The 19382-nt window shown below is 47.6% G+C and overlaps 1 protein-coding gene across 11 annotated transcripts; it reads left to right on the top strand.

Moving 5' to 3' along the window:
• The first annotated feature begins 186 nt into the window (after positions 1–186).
• LOC144938446 (signal peptide peptidase-like) lies at positions 187–19382 on the top strand. 11 transcript variants are annotated; one of them, XM_078866246.1, is made up of 14 exons: positions 187–312; positions 930–1096; positions 3885–3983; positions 6519–6601; positions 7153–7241; positions 7639–7724; positions 10778–10903; positions 11529–11588; positions 11831–11873; positions 12558–12641; positions 13123–13159; positions 15313–15406; positions 16556–16641; positions 17810–19382. In XM_078866246.1, the coding sequence occupies exons 1-14, from the start codon at positions 273–275 to the stop codon at positions 17949–17951; spliced, it is 1236 nt and encodes a 411-aa protein (XP_078722372.1). In that variant the 5' UTR covers positions 187–272; the 3' UTR covers positions 17952–19382. The 11 variants fall into 11 exon arrangements, with proteins under 11 accessions (XP_078722372.1, XP_078722370.1, XP_078722380.1 ...); XM_078866244.1 differs by lacking the exon at positions 15313–15406 and adding an exon at positions 15626–15725; XM_078866254.1 differs by lacking the exon at positions 15313–15406 and having other exon boundaries at positions 17810–17948.

The raw sequence follows: 19382 nt of genomic DNA on the forward strand, positions 1-19382 counted from the left end.
TGTCGGAATGATGAACGCGGGGGAGGTGACGTCAGCGCGGCGCCCTCTGCTGTCGAGGGGCGTCCCGGGCGATCTCAGACCAAACCCTCCCCCTCCTCCTCCACTCCCCCTCCACTCCTCCCCCTCCTCCTCCCCCTCCTCCTCCCCCTCCTCCTCCTGCCCCTCCTCCTCCTCCTGCCCCTCCCCCTTCTCCTCCTCCCGCTCCCGCTCCTCACCCTCATCCCCCCGCTCGCCACGCTTGGCACGGCGAGCGCAGGGAGGGTGACGCATGCATGACACGTGTGTGGGCCCGTCCACCGAGGAGATGGAGCGGTGAGATCAATCGGTGCGAGGGTGCTGCGTGGATCGTCGTCGTCATCATCGTCGCATCGCGGCAGGGCGAGACATGGCGACGGCGGCTTGCGGAGGAATCCCTCCAGCGGTGGCTTGTCACTGGCTGATTAATTAATCACGTCATTGGCATCCTTCGGCAAATGACGCCGCGTTCATCGCCACCACCGTCGCCACCATCTCCACGCTCAACCCCAGCTGCTCCGGCAGACAGCACGGGCGTGCAGACGCGGGGCAGCGCACTCACGCGCTCATCTCACTCCTAGAACTCGCGATACATCTCCTGGTACATCCCATCAAGCATCTGATAATCTCATAATCCCTGATACATCTTAGACATTTCCCTGATGCTTCTCGCGATACATCTCCTGGTCTGATCGATCCCATTATCTCTCTGATACAGCTGATGCATCACCCAGGGACGCCTCCGGATTAGTCTGATCTCGTAATAATCTCCCCGATACATTTCGTGATACAACCTCCCGGCGAATACCCTGATGCAGCTGATACGTATCCCTGGTACATGTCGTGGTGCATCTCCTGACACATCCCCTCATAATCTCCTGATACATCCAATAGTCTCCATCTCTCTGATGCAGCTGATGAATCTTCACGATCCGTGCCCTGCGATATCTCCCTGATACATCTCTGGATACGTCTCGTTCCGGCTGGGGCCATGGCGAGCCGCGTGGCGCTCTCCGTGCTCTCTCTGCTGCCCGTGGTGTGCGGGGCAAGGAGGGCGGCACGGCGAGGCCAGGTGAAGCAGGTGAGTGGAGGTGAGGAGTCGCGTGAGACCAGGTGAAGCAGGTGAGTGAAGGTGAGGAGTCGTGTGAGACCAGGTGAAACAGGTGAGTGGAGGTGAGGAGTCGCGTGAGAGGTTCACGTGAGACCAGGTGAAGCAGGTGAGTGGAGGTGAGGAGTCGTGTGAGACGTTCACGTGAGACCAGGTGAAGCAGGTGAGTGGAGGTGAGGAGTCGTGTGAGACCAGGTGAGGCATGTGAGTGTAGGTGAGGAGTCGCGTGAGACGTTCATGTGAGACCAGGTGAAGCAGGTGAGTGGAGGTGAGGAGTCGTGTGAGACCAGGTGAGGCAGGTGAGTGGAGGTGAGGAGTCGCGTGAGAGGTTCACGTGAGACCAGGTGAGGCAGGTGAGTGGAGGTGAGGAGTCGTGTGAGACGTTCACGTGAGACGAGGTGAAGCAGGTGAGTGGAGGTGAGGAGTCGTGTGAGACCAGGTGAAGCAGGTGAGTGTAGGTGAGGAGTCGCGTGAGACGTTCACGTGAGACCAGGTGAAGCAGGTGAGTGGAGGTGAGGAGTCGTGTGAGACCAGGTGAGGCAGGTGAGTGGAGGTGAGGAGTCGTGAGAGACCATGTGAGGCAGGTGAGTGGAGGTGAGGAGTCGCGTGAGACGTTCACGTGAGACCAGGTGAAGCAGGTGAGTGGAGGTGAGGAGTCGTGTGAGACCAGGTGAAGCAGGTGAGTGGAGGTGAGGAGTCGCGTGAGACGTTCACGTGAGACCAGGTGAGGCAGGTGAGTGGAGGTGAGGAGTCGTGTGAGACCAGGTGAGGCAGGTGAGTGGAGGTGAGGAGTCGTGTGAGACCAGGTGAGGCAGGTGAGTGGAGGTGAGGGGTTGTGTGAGGGGTTCACGTGAGACCAGGTGAGGCAGGTGAGTGGAGGTGAGTCAAGGTGAGGAGTCGTGTGAGAGGTTCACGTGAGACCAGGTGAGGCAGGTGAGTGGAGGTGAGGAGTCGTGAGAGGGGTTCACGTGAGACCAGGTGAGGCAGGTGAGTGGAGGTGAGGAGTCGTGTGAGGGGTTCACGTGAGACCAGGTGAGACCAGGTGAGGCAGGTGAGTGGAGGTGAGGAGTCGTGTGAGGGGTTCACGTGAGACCAGGTGAGGCAGGTGAGTGGAGGTGAGGAGTCGTGAGAGGGGTTCACGTGAGACCAGGTGAGGCAGGTGAGTGGAGGTGAGGAGTCGTGTGAGGGGTTCACGTGAGACCAGGTGAGACCAGGTGAGGCAGGTGAGTGGAGGTGAGGAGTCGTGAGAGGGGTTCACGTGAGACCAGGTGAGACCAGGTGAGGCAGGTGAGTGGAGGTGAGGAGTCGTGTGAGGGGTTCACGTGAGACCAGGTGAGGCAGGTGAGTGGAGGTGAGGAGTCGTGAGAGGGGTTCACGTGAGACCAGGTGAGGCAGGTGAGTGGAGGTGAGTCAAGGTGAGGAGTCGTGTGAGAGGTTCACGTGAGACCAGGTGAGGCAGGTGAGTGGAGGTGAGGAGTCGTGTGAGAGGTTCACGTGAGACCAGGTGAGGCAGGTGAGTGGAGGTGAGGAGTCGTGTGAGAGCTCCATGTGAGACCAGGTGAAGCAGGTTAGGTGAGGAGTCGTGATTTATAATTAGTTATTAATTAAACATAATTAGGACCCTGTACTCCTCTAGAATATTAACGTGTTTGTCTTCGGTTCTGTTGCTCTGCTCACGGCAATAATATAGCGGGGCAACTGGCTGAACGCGATCATCCATGTGACAGATAAAACAAACTCAATTACCCACCGTCACCCGAAAGAGCCCATCAACTGAATTTGTCAAGTAGGCAAATATGTTTTCTCCAGCAAAGCGGATGTTGTAAGGTCTAATTTTGACCATTTTATTCGACGTTTCACTCACAGCAGCTCTCTTCTCGCGAGAGCAGAGCTGGGGTTAACGCCTGATGATGCTGGAGTTAATCTCCAGAGAAATTTTGTTTACAATGGTTAGAACTTTGCTTTCGTTAAAACCAAATCACGCGGCATATTGCCCACATGACAACTTGATTTGATTGGCTCTGTCGGGTGGCGAAGGGTATCGGTGAACAAGCCACTTTAACTCGGGCGTGTAACCCAAAAATAATGAATTATGACTTCTAATATTGGTCATGAAAGACTGTATAAAATAAGTGAAGAGTCGTGTTTGAGATGATGATGAGGTGAAACGAGGTGATGTGTATCGCTCAGATCCCATGGATGGAATGTAGAGGTGGTTGCACAACATCACAAAACGCTTCAGCATGAAATATATTTGATGTTTCTTAACCAGTTCAACATCGGGCATTCCCAGTGAACCCTATGAGGCAACTTATTCCAATGTGCTCAATGTGTGCTGGACCCTAGTCCAGCTTCCTAAGGGGCTGAGTGGCACCACAGCCGATGGGTGTCATGTCCATTCGAATCTCTCGCAGAACAGCTCAACCCGTAATGTTAGAGAAGGCCCCACAGAAGTGGATACCATAGAACTACTTGTGAGGTCCCTTCAAGTAAATCTCTTACACACCCGCCCTACCATACGAGAATAATGTTTGTCACGTGACAGTCAAGCTGATCATTCTAATTCTTAGAGTTGTAAAATTGGTCGAATTCAGTACGGAACCAACTTCAACGTCGTGGTTTTTTGTGCAGTCGTTGGTGACCGCACTGAGACCATCATCTCACTACACTTGAGAACCCGGTTTAATCACAGGCGGCTGCCTCGATTCGAACTCTGCTGTTTGTAACGACCCGGCGCATTCACCTCTGCGTGAGAACGCAGGCAGCGTGCGCGGTCGAGGAACCTGCGCACGGGTGGCTCGCAGCACGTGCGCCTCTGTGCAGCGGCGTGGCCCTGCTCGCCCTGCACTTTCTCTACCGGGTAAACGCCTCCTCGCTCACTTCCCGCTACCGTGTCCACCTACAGTGAGGGAAAAAAGTATTTGAGCCCCTGCTGATTTTGTACGTTTGCCCACTGACAAAGAAATGATCAGTCTATAATTGTAATGGTAGGTTTATATGAACAGTGAGAGACAGAATAACAACAACAAAATCCAGAAAAACGCATGTCAAAAATGTTATAAATTGATTTGCATTTTAATGAGGAAAATACGTATTTGACCCCCTCTCAATCAGAAAGATTTCTAGTTCCCAGGTGTCTTTTATACAGGTAACGAGCTGAGATTAGGAGCACACTCTTAAAGGGAGTGCTCCTAATCTCAGCTTGTTACCTGTATAAAAGACACCTGTTCACAGAAACAATCAATCAATCAGATTCCAAACTCTCCACCATGGCCAAGACCAAATAACTCTCCAAGGATGTCAGGGACAAGATTGTAGACCTACACAATGCTGGAATGGGCTACAAGACCATCGCCAAGCAGCTTAGTGAGAAGGTGACAACAGTTGGTGCGATTATTCGCAAATTGAAGAAACACAAAAGAACTGTCAATCTCCCTCGGCCTGGGGCTCGATGCAAGATCTAACCTCGTGGAGTTGCAATGATCATGAGAACGGTGAGGAATCAGCCCAGAACTACACGGGAGGATCTTGTCAATGATCTCAAGGCAGCTGGGACCATAGTCACCAAGAAAACAGTTGGTAACACACTACGCCGTGAAGGACTGAAATCCTGCAGCGCCCGCAAGGTCCCCCTGCTCAAGAAAGCACATATACATGCCCGTATGAAGTTTGCCAATGAATATCTGAATGATTCAGAGGACAACTGGGTGAAAGTGTTGTGGTCAGATGAGACCAAAATGGAGCTCTTTGGCATCAACTCAACTCGCCGTGTTTGGAGGAGGAGGAATGCTGCCTTTGACCCCAAGAACACCATCCCCACTGTCAAACATGGAGGTGGAAACATTATGCTTTGGGGGTGTTTTTCTGCTAAGGGGACAGAACAACTTCACCACATCAAAGGGACGATGGACGGGACCATGTACTGTCAAATCTTGGGTGAGAACCTCCTTCCCTCAGCCAGTGCATTGAAATTGGGTCGTGGATGGGTATTCCAGCATGACAATGACCCAAAACACACAGCCAAGGCATCAAAGGAGTGGCTCAAGAAGAAGCACATTAAGGTCCTGGAGTGGCCTAGCCAGTCTCCAGACCTTAATCCTATAGAAAATCTGTGGAGGGAGCTGAAGGTTCAAGTTGTCAAATGTCAGCCTCGAAACCTTAATGACTTGGAGAAGATCTGCAAAGAGGAGTGGGACAACATCCCTCCTGAGATGTGTGCAAACCTGGTGGCCAACTACAAGAAACGTCTGACCTCTGTGATTGCCAACAAGGGTTTTGCCACAAAGTAGTAAGTCATGTTTTTCGGAGGGGTCAAATACTTATTTCCCTCATTAAAATGCAAATCAATTTATAACGTTTTTTAAATGCGTTTTTCTGGATTTTTGTTGTTGTTATTCTATCTCTCACTGTTCAAATAAACCTACAATTAAAATTATAGACTGATTATTTCTTTGTCAGTGGGCAAACGTACAAAATCAGCAGGGGATCAAATACTTTTTTCCCTCACTGGACATGCACGTGCAGTCTTTGTGTCAGTCCCCTGCTGGGGGAAGAATAATCACTTAGAATTTTGACGGGCTGCCACTGGCTCAGAGTTCACTCTCTCTCGAAGAGGGAGAACGACTTAGAGATGAGAGCAGGAGCCACAGACAAGCGGGGAGGCAGCAACGTGATGAGTCAGTGCCAACAATTGCCTCAGCTCTATAGTCCTCTATATATTAAGGTGTTATTGGCCAATTCATGAGTGTTTACATGTGGGAGGAAATCAGAATACCCAGAAAAAAACGCATACATCTGAGTGAGGGAGCAACACTGTATTCTATACAGATGAAACAGGTGCAGTCTATACAGATGGAGAATGTTGCTGTACTGCTTTTCCTGACAAGCCAGGGTATGGACACCTCATTGCGCATGGGAAGGAGTTTCGCAGCGTTTGTGTGATCCACCACCCCTCGCTGCCTCCACAGTGCTGGATTACAGGCCACGTGCGTAGCCACCACTGCCGGTTATTTTACCGTACTTCACCACGCTGTTCAGTGTCGGTTAGTGAGAGCGAGGAGTGCAGATATGAGAACATGACAACACAATCATAGATTTTCCTGGACTGTCCAGAGGATGACGTCTTAAATCTTGTCAATAACACTCTGGCCTTCACAAGAAACATATATAATAGGTGACGTTTTGGGAAATGGCTATGCTTCATATTGTCTCTCTTTACGTGCTATGAATAAGTGCCATTACCTGCAAAGTGGCCCTTTCCTTTTAAGCCCACAGTGTTATTGACGTTTCGCATTTTCATGTTTTTCTCTTGTACTTCTGCACCACTGCCAATGAAGCAGCAGCAGCATCACCAAATAGAGTAAAAACGTTCTACGTTTATCTTCGGCTGTTGCAGATGTGTCCTCACGACGTGCTGTCGGAGGTGCTGGCTGTCTACTCCCTCGTTCTGGGCACTGTGGCCTTCCTGTACTCCATACGGTGGGTTTCCCGTGACCGCAATCATAATATTTTGACACAGGAGTGAGGTGGCCAGGTGGCTCAGATATTATCCAATACGAACAACACTTTGGTGCTGTAGTTTTGTTAGTATTCGGGAATTGTGCCATTAAATACCAGCCACATTACTAAAACGCTTTTTCGGGCATTTTAATGCGAAATCCAAAGGATGATGGACTTTTTGCAAAGTTGCGGACGCGTTTTTCCATGACAGCTGGCCATATGCTTCTGTACTGCAAATTCAATACGTCCGAGGACAAGCACGTTGGAAAGCGTTACAGAATCCATACTTACACATTATTTTTGTGGTTTAATGTTCACGTTGCGTGCAACATAAAAAAAGGACATCGAGAGATAGAACTACGAAGTTGCACTTTTTGCAATGGCAAGCGCATTCAACGTGAAACCCACAACTATGAATCCGCTAGTACAGCCGAGTGGTTAATTTTGAAGGTGTACAATATGAATATGATGGACGATCAGTGTCACTTTGACAAGATGCGACAATGTTCTCCTCTCACACGATTGTTTAGGCCGACTGCACTCGCGATGCTTCCCGAAGGGTTCCCCAATACGTGGTACCAGGTGACGCTTAACCAAGGCTTAGGGACGGCAAGGAGAGGTGAGCTACTGGTAAATAAATGTAGCCTCATTACATCCTTCTCTCGTGATGTTTGCAGTCCCTTCGATGAGAATGTGGCTATGATTACGGAACTGCGAATGTAGCAGACGCGGTTAATGGTGAGGGGCGCGTTAATGCATGTTTTCCCGCTGGCGGGTATTGGAGAGCCCCCTTTGGCCCTCGGTAAGCAAACGATTGTACACCCCTCCCATAGCTGCTGCAGATTATTTGCAATCCACCAACCTCGTTCATTCATCGTCTTAAGAATCAGGCGAGAGGCCACTGAGACCGAACGTCCATCTTGCGATGAAGACCCGGGCAAATGTAAGCTGTCCGTATACGTGGGCGTGCACTCAGTCTGTGACAACCTCTTGCCGGGTTTTATGTCGCCCTCCAGAGATATGGAGCATGAGGTTTGACCGGAGAGACCTGCTGAGCTTGGCAGCGAGCCTGTCTGTGGGCCTGTGCTACTTCGTCACCAAGGTGCTGCGCCCGGCCCCGCGGCACCTAACTCCACTCGCTCAAGAGCAAGCCTTCTTTTTCTTAGGTTTTTTCGGTAAAGTCACGTAGGTAAAAACATTAAAAAGTAAAATAAAATAAAAATAAAAATCACGACGTTTCGGAGGCAACACAAGCTTCCGTCTTCAGGTGGTACCGTCACAGCCACGACAGCTGTATCAAATAAATGAGAGATTGCAGGAGTTACCACTGCGTTTATATAATGGTTGGAGAAGGTGGTGGGGCAAGGGCCGCATACTTATTATTAATATGGTAAGGTGAGGTTTGAGACTAAGAATAGACTGCATAACAAAGGCTGAGCCTTTGTTATGGAGAGGTGTGGTTTGTGACTCAACCTGTAACAAGAAGACCACCACTAAACATGGTTAAACAGTAATGGTTGTCTGTCAAATAAGATTGGCAAATAAGTGTAGTTACATCTTTTTTGCATGGTTAATCACATCTTTCCAATGATTACTCAGTTTGTAACCGTCATCACGGTTGAAATTATGTCTGTGTTTGTATATTTGTATGGCTTCGTGTACAAACCTTTGATGGTAGCCAGGAGGTTTGCAGAGAACCTTGGTCTCGGAAAATACAATTTCATGAGAGCCCACCGAGTTGTAGCAATGATCGGCAACGGCCGAAGAATCAGTTCTGCCGTGTTTCAGATCTGACTTGTGCTCGCGGACACGATCAGAAACATAACGTTTCGTTTCTCCAATGTAGCAATCACCACAAATGCAACTCAATTTGTAGACTCCAGGATACTGTAAGTCAGGAACGACATCCTTCACAGATGGAATCAAATCACGGATTTTATGCACTGTACTGAATCGGACTTGGATCTTATGTTTGTTTAGAATTTTGGAGATCTTTTTGGTCACGCCTGCTATGTATGGCAACGTGATAGTTTTGGTCGGAGTTTCATGTGGCTGTTTCTGTATGGTGGGAGAGACAGCTTGGCGGATAGTGCGGTCAGAGTATCCGTTCATCCTGAGGCACCTTCTACAAACAGAATGAGGGTACCCCTATGGGCTCCCCCTTGTCACCAGTTATAGCCAACATGTTCATGGAAAAGTTTGAATCAGACGCCATCCAGACAGCCACCCTGCGTCCTTCCTTGTGGACGAGGTATGTGGACGACACTTTCGTCATCTGGCCACATGGCCTCCCAGCATTGAACCACTTCTTGGACCACATCAATTCTAGACACCCATCCATCAGATTCACCATGGAAGTGGAGAAAGACGGTAAACTACCATTCTTGGATATTCTGTTTGAGAGGAGGCCTGACGGATCCTTGGGACATTCTGTCTACAGGAAAGCCACCCACACAGATTCCTACTTGAAACCGGATTCCCACCACCACCCATCTCAAAATAATTATCTCATCAAAACGCTATACCACAGAGCCCATGGCATTGCTGACCAACACCACCTGGCCGGTGAATTAAGACATGTACATCGGGCCCTCAGGATGAACGGATACTCTGACCGCACTATCCGCCAAGCTGTCTCTCCCACCATACAGAAACAGCCACATGAAACTCCGACCAAAACTATCACGTTGCCATACATAGCAGGCGTGACCGAAAAGATCTCAAAAATTCTAAACAAACATAAGATCCAAGTCCGATTCAGTACAGTGCATAAAATCCGTGATTTGATTCCATCTGTGAAGGATGTCGTTCCTGACTTACAGTATCCTGTAGTCTACAAATTGAGTTGCATTTGTGGTGATTGCTACATTGGAGAAACGAAACGTCATGTTTCTGATCGTGTCCGCGAGCACAAGTCAGATCTGAAACACGGCAGAACTGATTCTTCGGCCGTTGCCGATCATTGCTACAACTCGGTGGGCTCTCATGAAATTGTATTTTCCGAGACCAAGGTTCTCTGCAAACCTCCTGGCTACCATCAAAGGTTTGTACACGAAGCCATACAAATATACAAACACAGACATAATTTCAACCGTGATGACGGTTACAAACTGATTAATCATTGGAAAGATGTGATTAACCATGCAAAAAAGATGTAACTACACTTATTTGCCAATCTTATTTGACAGACAACCATTACTGTTTAACCATGTTTAGTGGTGGTCTTCTTGTTACAGGTTGAGTCACAAACCGCACCTCTCCATAACAAAGGCTCAGCCTTTGTTATGCAGTCTATTCTTAGTCTCAAACCTCACCTTACCATATTAATAATAAGTATGCGGCCCTTGCCCCACCACCTTCTCCAACCATTATATAAACGCAGTGGTAACTCCTGCAATCTCTCATTTACTTGATACAGCTGTCGTGGCTGTGACGGTACCACCTGAAGACGGAAGCTTGTGTTGCCTCCGAAACGTCGTGATTTTTATTTGTATTTTATTTTACTTTTTAATGTTTTTACCTACGTGACTTTACCGAAAAAAAACCTAAGAATATGAATCATTGCAGTCACGAAAGCTTCAAATCTAGAAGCAAGCTTTCTCTTTTGGCCGTAGATGTTCACCGATTGTTGTTGTTGGCATGAATGGATTATATTTTACCCGGAGTGCCCGTGAGATGGAACATCTCGTTTGCACGGGTGCCTTAACCTAACCGAATACAAGATATATATTAGAACACGATCACATCTCGTATATTTAGTCTACCTTACCTGGCTCCATCACCGATGACCAAATCACTCGGAAGCGAAGCAGGTTTTAGCCTGGACAATGCATGGATTGGCAACCCCTACGCAGAAACAGGTTGTCATATAGCGCTAGTGGGGCTACGTGGAGGGCAGTAGAAGCCGGTGAAGCAACATTCATTGTTGTACTGTACTTCCATGCCCCCAGGTTTACGCTCCCCAACCTTCACCAACGCGCACTGGCCAGCATGGTGAAGTATGTCCAAATAAAGTCCACAACCGACACAAAGTGTTGGAAAAGCCCTCATCCGGCAGTGGATTGAGAGGGCTGCACACGTCCGTGCAGGCGGTAGCCTCGGCCCTGGTGTGACGATGAGGCAGTGAGCGTGCCGCGCGTGCTGCGTGTGACCCAGCACTGGGCCGCGGGCGATGTCCTGACTGTGTCCCTGGCGCTGCGCGGGGTGGAGTTGCTGCCGCTGTGCTCCATCCCTGCGGCGTGCCTACTCTTCGCATGTCTCTGTCTACATGACATCACGTGGGTAAGCCTGGGGATGATTACTCCATTCTCCTCGGCCGCCGAGCATTGCTGAGATCATTGGTTAGAATCCAGGTTTTGGCCGTTGTCTGTGAGTAGAGCACGCGCAGTCAGCAATTTGACTATAATGTAACTCTGGGAATAAAAATGTATGTTTGACTATCATGAGATGAGCATGACTGTCATATGGCAGTCATGGAGCTGGGGTCACTTGCAGTGCAGATCTCGGTTCAAAGTAGCTCTGTGATATCTGCTTCCATGGGTCATTTTCTAGCAGAAGTGTCTCAATGCTCTGTGAGAGATCCGAGTGGATTCTTCATCTCAAATTGTTGAAAAGTAAAAAAATAAAATAGCGATAGTTACCGGGATGGTAAAAACGAAAAGGGCAGTGGATCGTATCAGTGGAAGGGAATTTGTGGTGCAAGGATTCCTTGCCCAATGTGTGGAGGAAGGACAAACCTTTGCCACTCCGTGCGACCACGCAAAACGAACTACGGCTGAACCAAAACACACGAGCGCTTTATGGCACCTTCACTGCGCAACAACCGATATTTTATAACACTTCTCTGCTCATCAACATAGTAATTTAAACACTGCCTACCGTAATTAACGAATAACCTTAATTGCAGCTGAAAGGAATCGTCAAACGAGGCGAGACTGAACAACCACTTCACACAATCATGCTCAAGGTTGGAAGCGTTAACGGAAGTGAGACCGGAACGATGCGCGGTATGCGCCGCTGCTGACCAGCAGCAGCAGTGACCGAGCTGAATACACACAACAAATACGTGATTTTATTACATTCGTGAGAGTGGTGGTTTTGTTAAATAAAGAAAAATTAGCTGAAAGCTCTCTTGAAGGTTGAGACGTGATGAACCTTTGAGGTTCTCGTTAGAGATGGTGAAACGCCGTTGTGTTTTTTTTATGGCAGTGTCAGGAACTGAGTGGACTTGAAGGGAACATTCCGATCGCCCGTAAGTAGAGCACGCACAGTCAGCAAGTTACGCTTCTGAACAGATCTTTGTTTCATTTGCCATCTCAAGCAACCGTAGTTATATTTATTTAAGCTACAGTGTTATGTTGCACCGTGTGTGGGGAAATTTACCTTGCTGTCATTCGAATAGGATTCTCACATATATTTGGTTGGGCCACACATTACCACGTAGACTCCTTAGCCCTCTGAAATAGTCACAAGACAACGTGCGTGTCGAGCAATTGTAAATAGGCCCTTGAAGTGATAGGAGCGACTGGGCAGGCATAACGTACTTTACAGGCACATCACTCACCATAGTCCCTAAACCTGGTGGCCTTGCGTGGTTGGTATGGGCCCTGGTAGATAGAATTAAATGGGGCCCTCCGCCTGTAGGCTGGCGCCTGGTCCCCCCGGGCCTGCGAGACCCCCCCCCCCCCAGTGCAGTTGCACCACCCGCACGCTCAATAGCTATGCCACTGTCCAGAGACCCATGTGATGCTGCTCGTCGTCTTACTAACATTTCCAAAGGGTGCATTCGGCCGTGTCTCTCCAAGATCGGTGCTCACAGGTTGAGCACATCGATGTTGTTTCGCGTACCCCGGCGTGTGCGATGATGTTGTACGGGTGAAATCGCTCGATGACGCGCTCGCTCACTCGCTGGCTCGGTCCAAACTGTTGCCCGCAGTGGTTTTCCCCAAAGCATTATTCGGAGATGGCGTGGACGTGTCGCCGTTCGTGGTAGTGCCACTGGACACTGTCGTCATTCCGGGTGAGGCTATCCACCAGCGCTATTCATTTCACAGCTTTCATTTTTTTTTTATTTAAAACAGTCTATGTAACTTGTTTAGTGAATGCTGAGTTTAACACGTAGGCTTTCGCGACCAATATCCATAACGGAGGTTTATTTGGGTTAGATCACGTAAATATAAATGTGTCGTTATACCCGCCACCACCTGACTTTAACACACCGGTGTGTTGGAGAATAAACCCACAACATTTATCATTCGAGTATGAAGTTTCACTGGTAATTATATTTATGCCATGTAACCCAAAAATCCTCTTATGGACGAGTGAATGCTGTTACACGTGCCTGCATAGTTAGAGCAACAGATGCATAGCATAAAAAAGTCCTCAGAAAATATCAGCAGTAAAACGTACCTCTTAAATGTTTCTCTTGTGTTTTTCTGGTTGTGAAGCTGAATGCAGCATGAATAACAAAAGCATGCCCATGGCTCTCTCCCATTGTACAGGGATATTCATAGCATTTTTGCTGAAATTTGACATAAGGTAAGGTTAATTTTCACTCAATATAAATTTGATCGCCTCATTCCACATGTTGCTTTATACATTTAGGAGGCAATGTTTGTGCATTGAACAATGAAGTATTATCTTCTTTCTAACACAATGAAGTAAAACATGAATAAGCCACCGTTACACAAACTTGTAAATTAGGACACAATGCTGGTATTTTTTTTCTTTGTTTCGTATTTACCCCCAATATTAATCCTGATCATGCAATTCGCGTCATCTGTTGAGATGGAGAATAAATTCAGATCTCTCACAAAAGTGCATCCCTTAGTGTTGGAGAACAGCCCGTGGAAGCAGATATCACTAAGCTCCATCGGAGATCCCTTACAGTGACCTCTGCTCCACACAGTAGAGGGCAGCACTGTCTCATTCGCTGAACAATAAGGGAGGGACGTCCCATCACGTGATGTTTTAATTCTCAGAGCTAGAATTTAGCCAAATTAGATGTGTGAACCACATTCACATGTTTCGGTTACTTTGTGTAGTAGTAGGTGACTAGTTTGAGACCACAAACTAACTGCGCTTGAGAAGCAAGTTTAATTTCAGGATTTTAACCGAGGATCACAGTGTCAGCAGCTCAGCACTCTGACCTCTGAGCTACCGAGCCCTCTCCGGGCTTGTGTTTCCTTAAACATGTGTTCATCCTATCGATGGGATGACTCTTACTAGTCAGCTCCACCACTTCACAGATCAAACCCTTCCCACACTAGCCCTGGCCCTTCCTCCATAGGCAAATTCTTTTGTCAAGGCGCTCTTCTTCCCCCCTCCAACCCAGCTTAAATATACGCTCCAAACTTGGTGGTGTTTCATTTTTCACCTGAGGACGGATGCTTGCGTTGTGGCCGAAACGTCGTGAGAATTATTTTATTATGGTTTTTATTTATTATTTTATTACTTCCCTTCTACGTGACTTTACCGAAAGAACCAAGAAGAAGGATCAAGCAAGTTAGGGATTATCTAAAATAAAGGTTTTTTTTGGGTTGGATCACGTAAATATTTGTCGTTAACCACCATCACTCGAAACAGCCAATTAGTAAGGTTTGTCACGTAAACAAAACGTGCCAATTGATTCCTACTTTAAGACACCAGTGTGTTGGAGAGTAAACCCACAACATTTACCATTTGATTACGATGTTTCGCTGGTAATTATATTTATTCCATGTAACCCAAAAAACCTTAATTATGAATAATATTGGTTGCGAAAGCCTGCGTGTTAAATCGACTAACCTTTGTAGGGATTTTCATTGATTATGATATTGAAACGTGTCGCCATGTTTCTGCCAGTGGATAATTAATCACTCCACTGCTGGATTAGAGCCTCCCCACACTGTGGGCTGTGTGAGTTGTTTGACCATACTTTAACAGATTGTTCAGCATGGGTTGGTGGAGGGAGATCTCATGACCGTTTCAGATATCACTCGCCGCCTGTGGCCGAGAATCAAACTCGGTCACCGGATTCGTAATAATGTTTTTGTTTGTTATAATCGCGTCGTCGTTCATGCAAATTGCATCTCTCACAATCCCTGAGGAACCACAAATAATCGGGAAGTCATTCACGCAGTGAGTCAGCACCAACAATTGCCCAAGCTCTGCAGTCCTCTATATATTAAAATATTTCCAGCCAATTCTTCAGCATTTCTGCATGTGGGCGGAAACGTGCTAGGGGGCAACATACAGTTGAAACAGGTTGAGTCCACACTTTGTTGTTACTCATTCTCCTGGCGAGAGCAGGGTATGGCACTTCCTGGATGCCCACGGGAATGGCGTTTCACGACATTTGTATGGTAATCCACCGAACCTCGCTGCCTCCACAGTGCTGGATTACAGGCCACGTGCATAGCCACCATCGCCCACTAATACGTTGATAAAGATCATGTTCTCTTATCTACTACTCTCAAACTAGTTGGCTTTATCTGTGGCTACTTTGCATTATTTTCCAAGGGCTTACGCTTAGTCATTGAGGTAACAAAGTTGTTACATGAATTGCTTAAGTATCTTCAATCGAAGGTCTTGCTTCAATGACATTGTTGCATCTCGTATGCATTACACATCACCACCTTGACTCTGTTTACTCTTTTATAAAAGCAGTGTTACCCGGATGTGCATAACATGTCTTTCTCAACTCCGAACAGCATTGAGAGGAATAGTCGCGTTTACTTCTACACGGGACTCACATCATATGCTGCGGGACTCTGTCTCACAGCGGTGTTGGAACAGTATGCTCTGGTACGCAAGGCCCTTTGAACCGATGTCCACACGTCGCTAAGTTCAGCTATATACTGCTTTACATAAAGTTGGATTCGACAGAGTCCACGTGTTTTAAGCAGTGAGGGCCAAACCCAGAAGGTGTCCTGTTCATCCCAGCGAGCCTTAGCCCCACATGTTCCATCTCCATTCCAACTAATGCCGCACTGAGACCCATAAACTAACACATATACCCCACAGACTGGCACAGAGTCCGACATTCTCCCTTGGAGACCGGCGGACTCGCTCAGAGACCCACGGACTCGCACAGAGGCCCGCAGACTCGCACAGACACCCCATGGTTGGTGGATCCAAAGCTTCTGGGGACGGCCATAATTTGGGTGCGTCGGTCATGGTGGAAGGTTGACCGTACTTCACCATGCTGGTCAGTGCGGGTTGGTGAAGGGAACATGTTTTGTCTGGCCTCTCCATAGGAATATGGAATTTCCACCACTGGCGCAGGGCTGTAAATAGGAGATGAGCACCAATGCCTCTATGTTGGTTTGAGCAGAAGATCCAATCTGAATGTTTTATTGACTGTGTGTCGGTGTGTGTGGGGAGCGGTAGTGTCACGGTTAATGTGCTGGGCTACAAACCGGGCCACCAGTGACGAATATTTGAACCGGTCTTGGGCCTCCCCGAGGTCGACTCAGCCTCAAATGAGTACCTGGTGCGGTGTGTAAACATCGCCACTCGGGAGACAAAGGCGGCCGGGCGTGGTGTTGGCCACCCATCCCCTCGTGTGCCATGTCGGCCTTCATAGGTGCTCGCTAGCAGCACTTGTTCCAATAATCTGTTAAGGCTATACGGGGGATCTTTCTCTTTTGTGCACCCAATATCTATTTTAAGTCATCTCTATTTGTGCTGGACGTACATCACAAAGTGATGGGGAACTGATATTGCAATAATCGCCACGTCGTGAAATGTAATATTGTATCGTGGAAAATGGTATCAAAGCCGCCCGAGTGTGATCGATGAGGTCCGCCACCAAAGGAGTTTGCTGGTCCTGTTTGTCGCTAAATGAGGAGCAAGTCCCACACGCTGCTGGACGGCGCTGCCTGCTTTACCCGTAAATGGATCTGAATTGCCTGGCATAATTCGTAATTGAACCTGCGGCTTCTGTATTTGCAGCCAATGTTTCCTTATCTGGCTCCAGTCTACCTTGGGCTGCCACTGCTGGTGGCCGCGTACAGGGCGGAGCTCACGGAAATGTTCTGGTGAGGCCGCGTCAGCATTGCACTCTGTTTCACTGTGTGAATGTCATGCTTATACAGGGTGCTTCAAAACAATTTTAACACTTCTGAGAATTTGCAACAATACCACAATAAATGTGCCTCAGGACTCTATAGAGACCACCTGGAGAAGATTCCAGGCAAGTGTTGACAATGATGGCGAACAAGTGGAGACTCTGACTTTTGGAAACTGTTAACATACATTTGTTATCATGTTACATGATAACATTAAAAAGGATAGTCCCATATAAGTGTACATTTTTTAAAGCGACTTGTATATTGAGTTGTATTGCAGTGTATTCATCATTTATGTAAACTTTTCAAAAATGAATTGGACAAATATCCCAATGTATTACAGTATGTGTGTATGTTAGACTTCTTTTGCACCGTACGTAGCCAACTGTGATAATCGGTGGTGCGGGGAAAGGACAACAAACTATACAAAAAAAGCAGTTCTAAATAAATACTTTTCAATTGAGATAATTTTAAAGTGCAAAGCTCCAGTGGCTTCCTAATATCCGAAGGAAGAGCATTCCAGACGGCCACAGAAGCGCATCTGAAAGTGTGTGATTGGTGACCGTCCTTGTTCAATGGCTAGCCAATGCAGAATTAAGTTATTGTTCTGAGTACATGCATCAGCAGATAGTCTGTATTTGTATTGACATTGAGAGCTGGGGCAATGAAAAGGATATGAGAGAGCTGATACTTTAAGTTAAATGTTATACGCTACCAGCAAGGTCGTTCATTTTCTTAGTTAAAATAAAAACCACGCGGAATTTAACCGATGCTGGTGAAACATCCCAATGATGAAAAATTACGGCCAAATTACTCATTGAGATTACACACAGCAGGAACATCACCTTTCCTACTGCTAAAACTTGGCAGGAGCCTCCAGAAAGAGATTCAGTCCTGGCGAAACGAGCTCAATGATAATACCAACAAATAGCGTGCGTGATGGCTCATGTTGATGTCACTGCACAGGTGCATGACTGCGACTTCACACAGCAACATCAGTCGGAGACTTGTGATACCAAATGAGCATGTGTGTGATTTGTGTGTGCCGTGTGTGTCTGTGTTGTATGGTGTCATGTGTGTATATTGTGTGTATGTGTCGTATATGGGTTGTGTGTGTCGTGTGTGTGCATCGGAGCAGCTTTGTGTCGGCGGTGGAGCGGTCTCCCCACACTCCGCAGGCGAGCGAGCTGCCTCTAATGCCTGGCTACCCAGCAGCACTTGGGGCCTTCATGAGCTGCAAACCCAGGCTCTATCACATAGCAGACCCTAGCTCGGTGTGATATTTCACCTCCACCCTATTGTCGTTTGAACGGTGGGATCCTGCCATACATCTTTCTGTGGATTATTCTTATTATTTTAACATGGATTCATGAGCTCAATATGCTGCCTCAGTGTAATGGTCAGCACGCTAGGGGTCACCACTTGGATTAGTTCTCGCAGCGCGACATCCAAAACAAAGGTCAAGTTTATAAATCCCCTCCCCCTGCCCGCCTCTGGCCACCCAGCAGTAGTGGGTAGCCCCTATGATGCGAGATGAGTTGCCCAAGGCCATTTTACCGATACCCCAGCGGCCTATTCAGTTCTACGAGGCCAGCATCAGCGGGCGGGTTGTGGGTTCCTGCTGTGGATGGGGTGGCGCGTCTGGGCTGGGGAACTGAACAAGTTACTAGGGCATTTCAGTGGTAAAATGGCCTTGGGCCACTCATCTTGCTGTGGATGGAACAGCGTGTCTGGGATGTTGTCAGGAAAACATCTCAGGGGCACGTGTTGGTTTTGTTGTGACAAAGATGTTAAACACATTGCCAATGTCGCTTGGAATGTAGACTTAACATTTGAACAATTATAATCATCTTTCCTTAACTATAATCTTTTATTTCATTTGTTTAGTGAAGTCTATACGCCGTAATGTTTTGCCTGTTCTGACATTCGCCAAAATATGGTTGGAAAAAGAGGACAGCATGCGCATTAATCCCAGGAAGATATGACGCGTGGACAGGCAGGGATTAAAGGTCTCGTGATTGGTGGTCTAAACGTCTGGAGATGGAATCACTGTGCGGTTGGAGAAGCCTCTTCTTGGTGAGATCTTTCCCTGCCCATGACTGTGTAGATGTTAACAGTCGGTCCACGTGAAACTGTGGAAGCAGTGGTGGGGTCATGCAGTGGTGCCGGGTGGTGGGGGAGGTGCCTCCCGGCCCGAGAGGGCCGAGTGCCTGCGGCGAGTTTGAGTCGAATGCGATTAAAATGGTGTGGGCAAAGACAGAAGAATATTGAAGGCAACATCCTGTGGTAGTTAGCACAGGTGAAATGCGAGTTATTAAAAAAGGACACTTCGTGAAAGTTCAGTATTGGCCTGGAGGTTGAATAGCAATGCATCACTGCTTAGTGAGTTGATCGTTCTGCAGATGTCAATTCCGGGAATAGATTTGTTGATAAAGTGCAATGTTAATTTCATTGTACAAGTATATCTATGCGTGTGCATTTAGATGGAAAATAGTGCATATACATTAAATGGTGTTTTGATGAATGATCTCTTGTGATGGCGAGCCCGTGTGTGTATTACCTGTAAATATAATGGATAAACACTTTCCTTTCTTTTTACTTGTAAATAAAGTCCCTTAATATTTGTTGTTCTGTTTTATGATCCAGTCATTGAATATTCATATCCTTGGTTCTTTCGGTAAAGTCACGTAGAAGGGAAATAATAAAATAAT

The sequence above is a fragment of the Lampetra fluviatilis genome, chromosome 22, assembly GCF_964198595.1.
Source record: "Lampetra fluviatilis chromosome 22, kcLamFluv1.1, whole genome shotgun sequence".
Classification (NCBI taxonomy): domain Eukaryota; kingdom Metazoa; phylum Chordata; class Hyperoartia; order Petromyzontiformes; family Petromyzontidae; genus Lampetra; species Lampetra fluviatilis.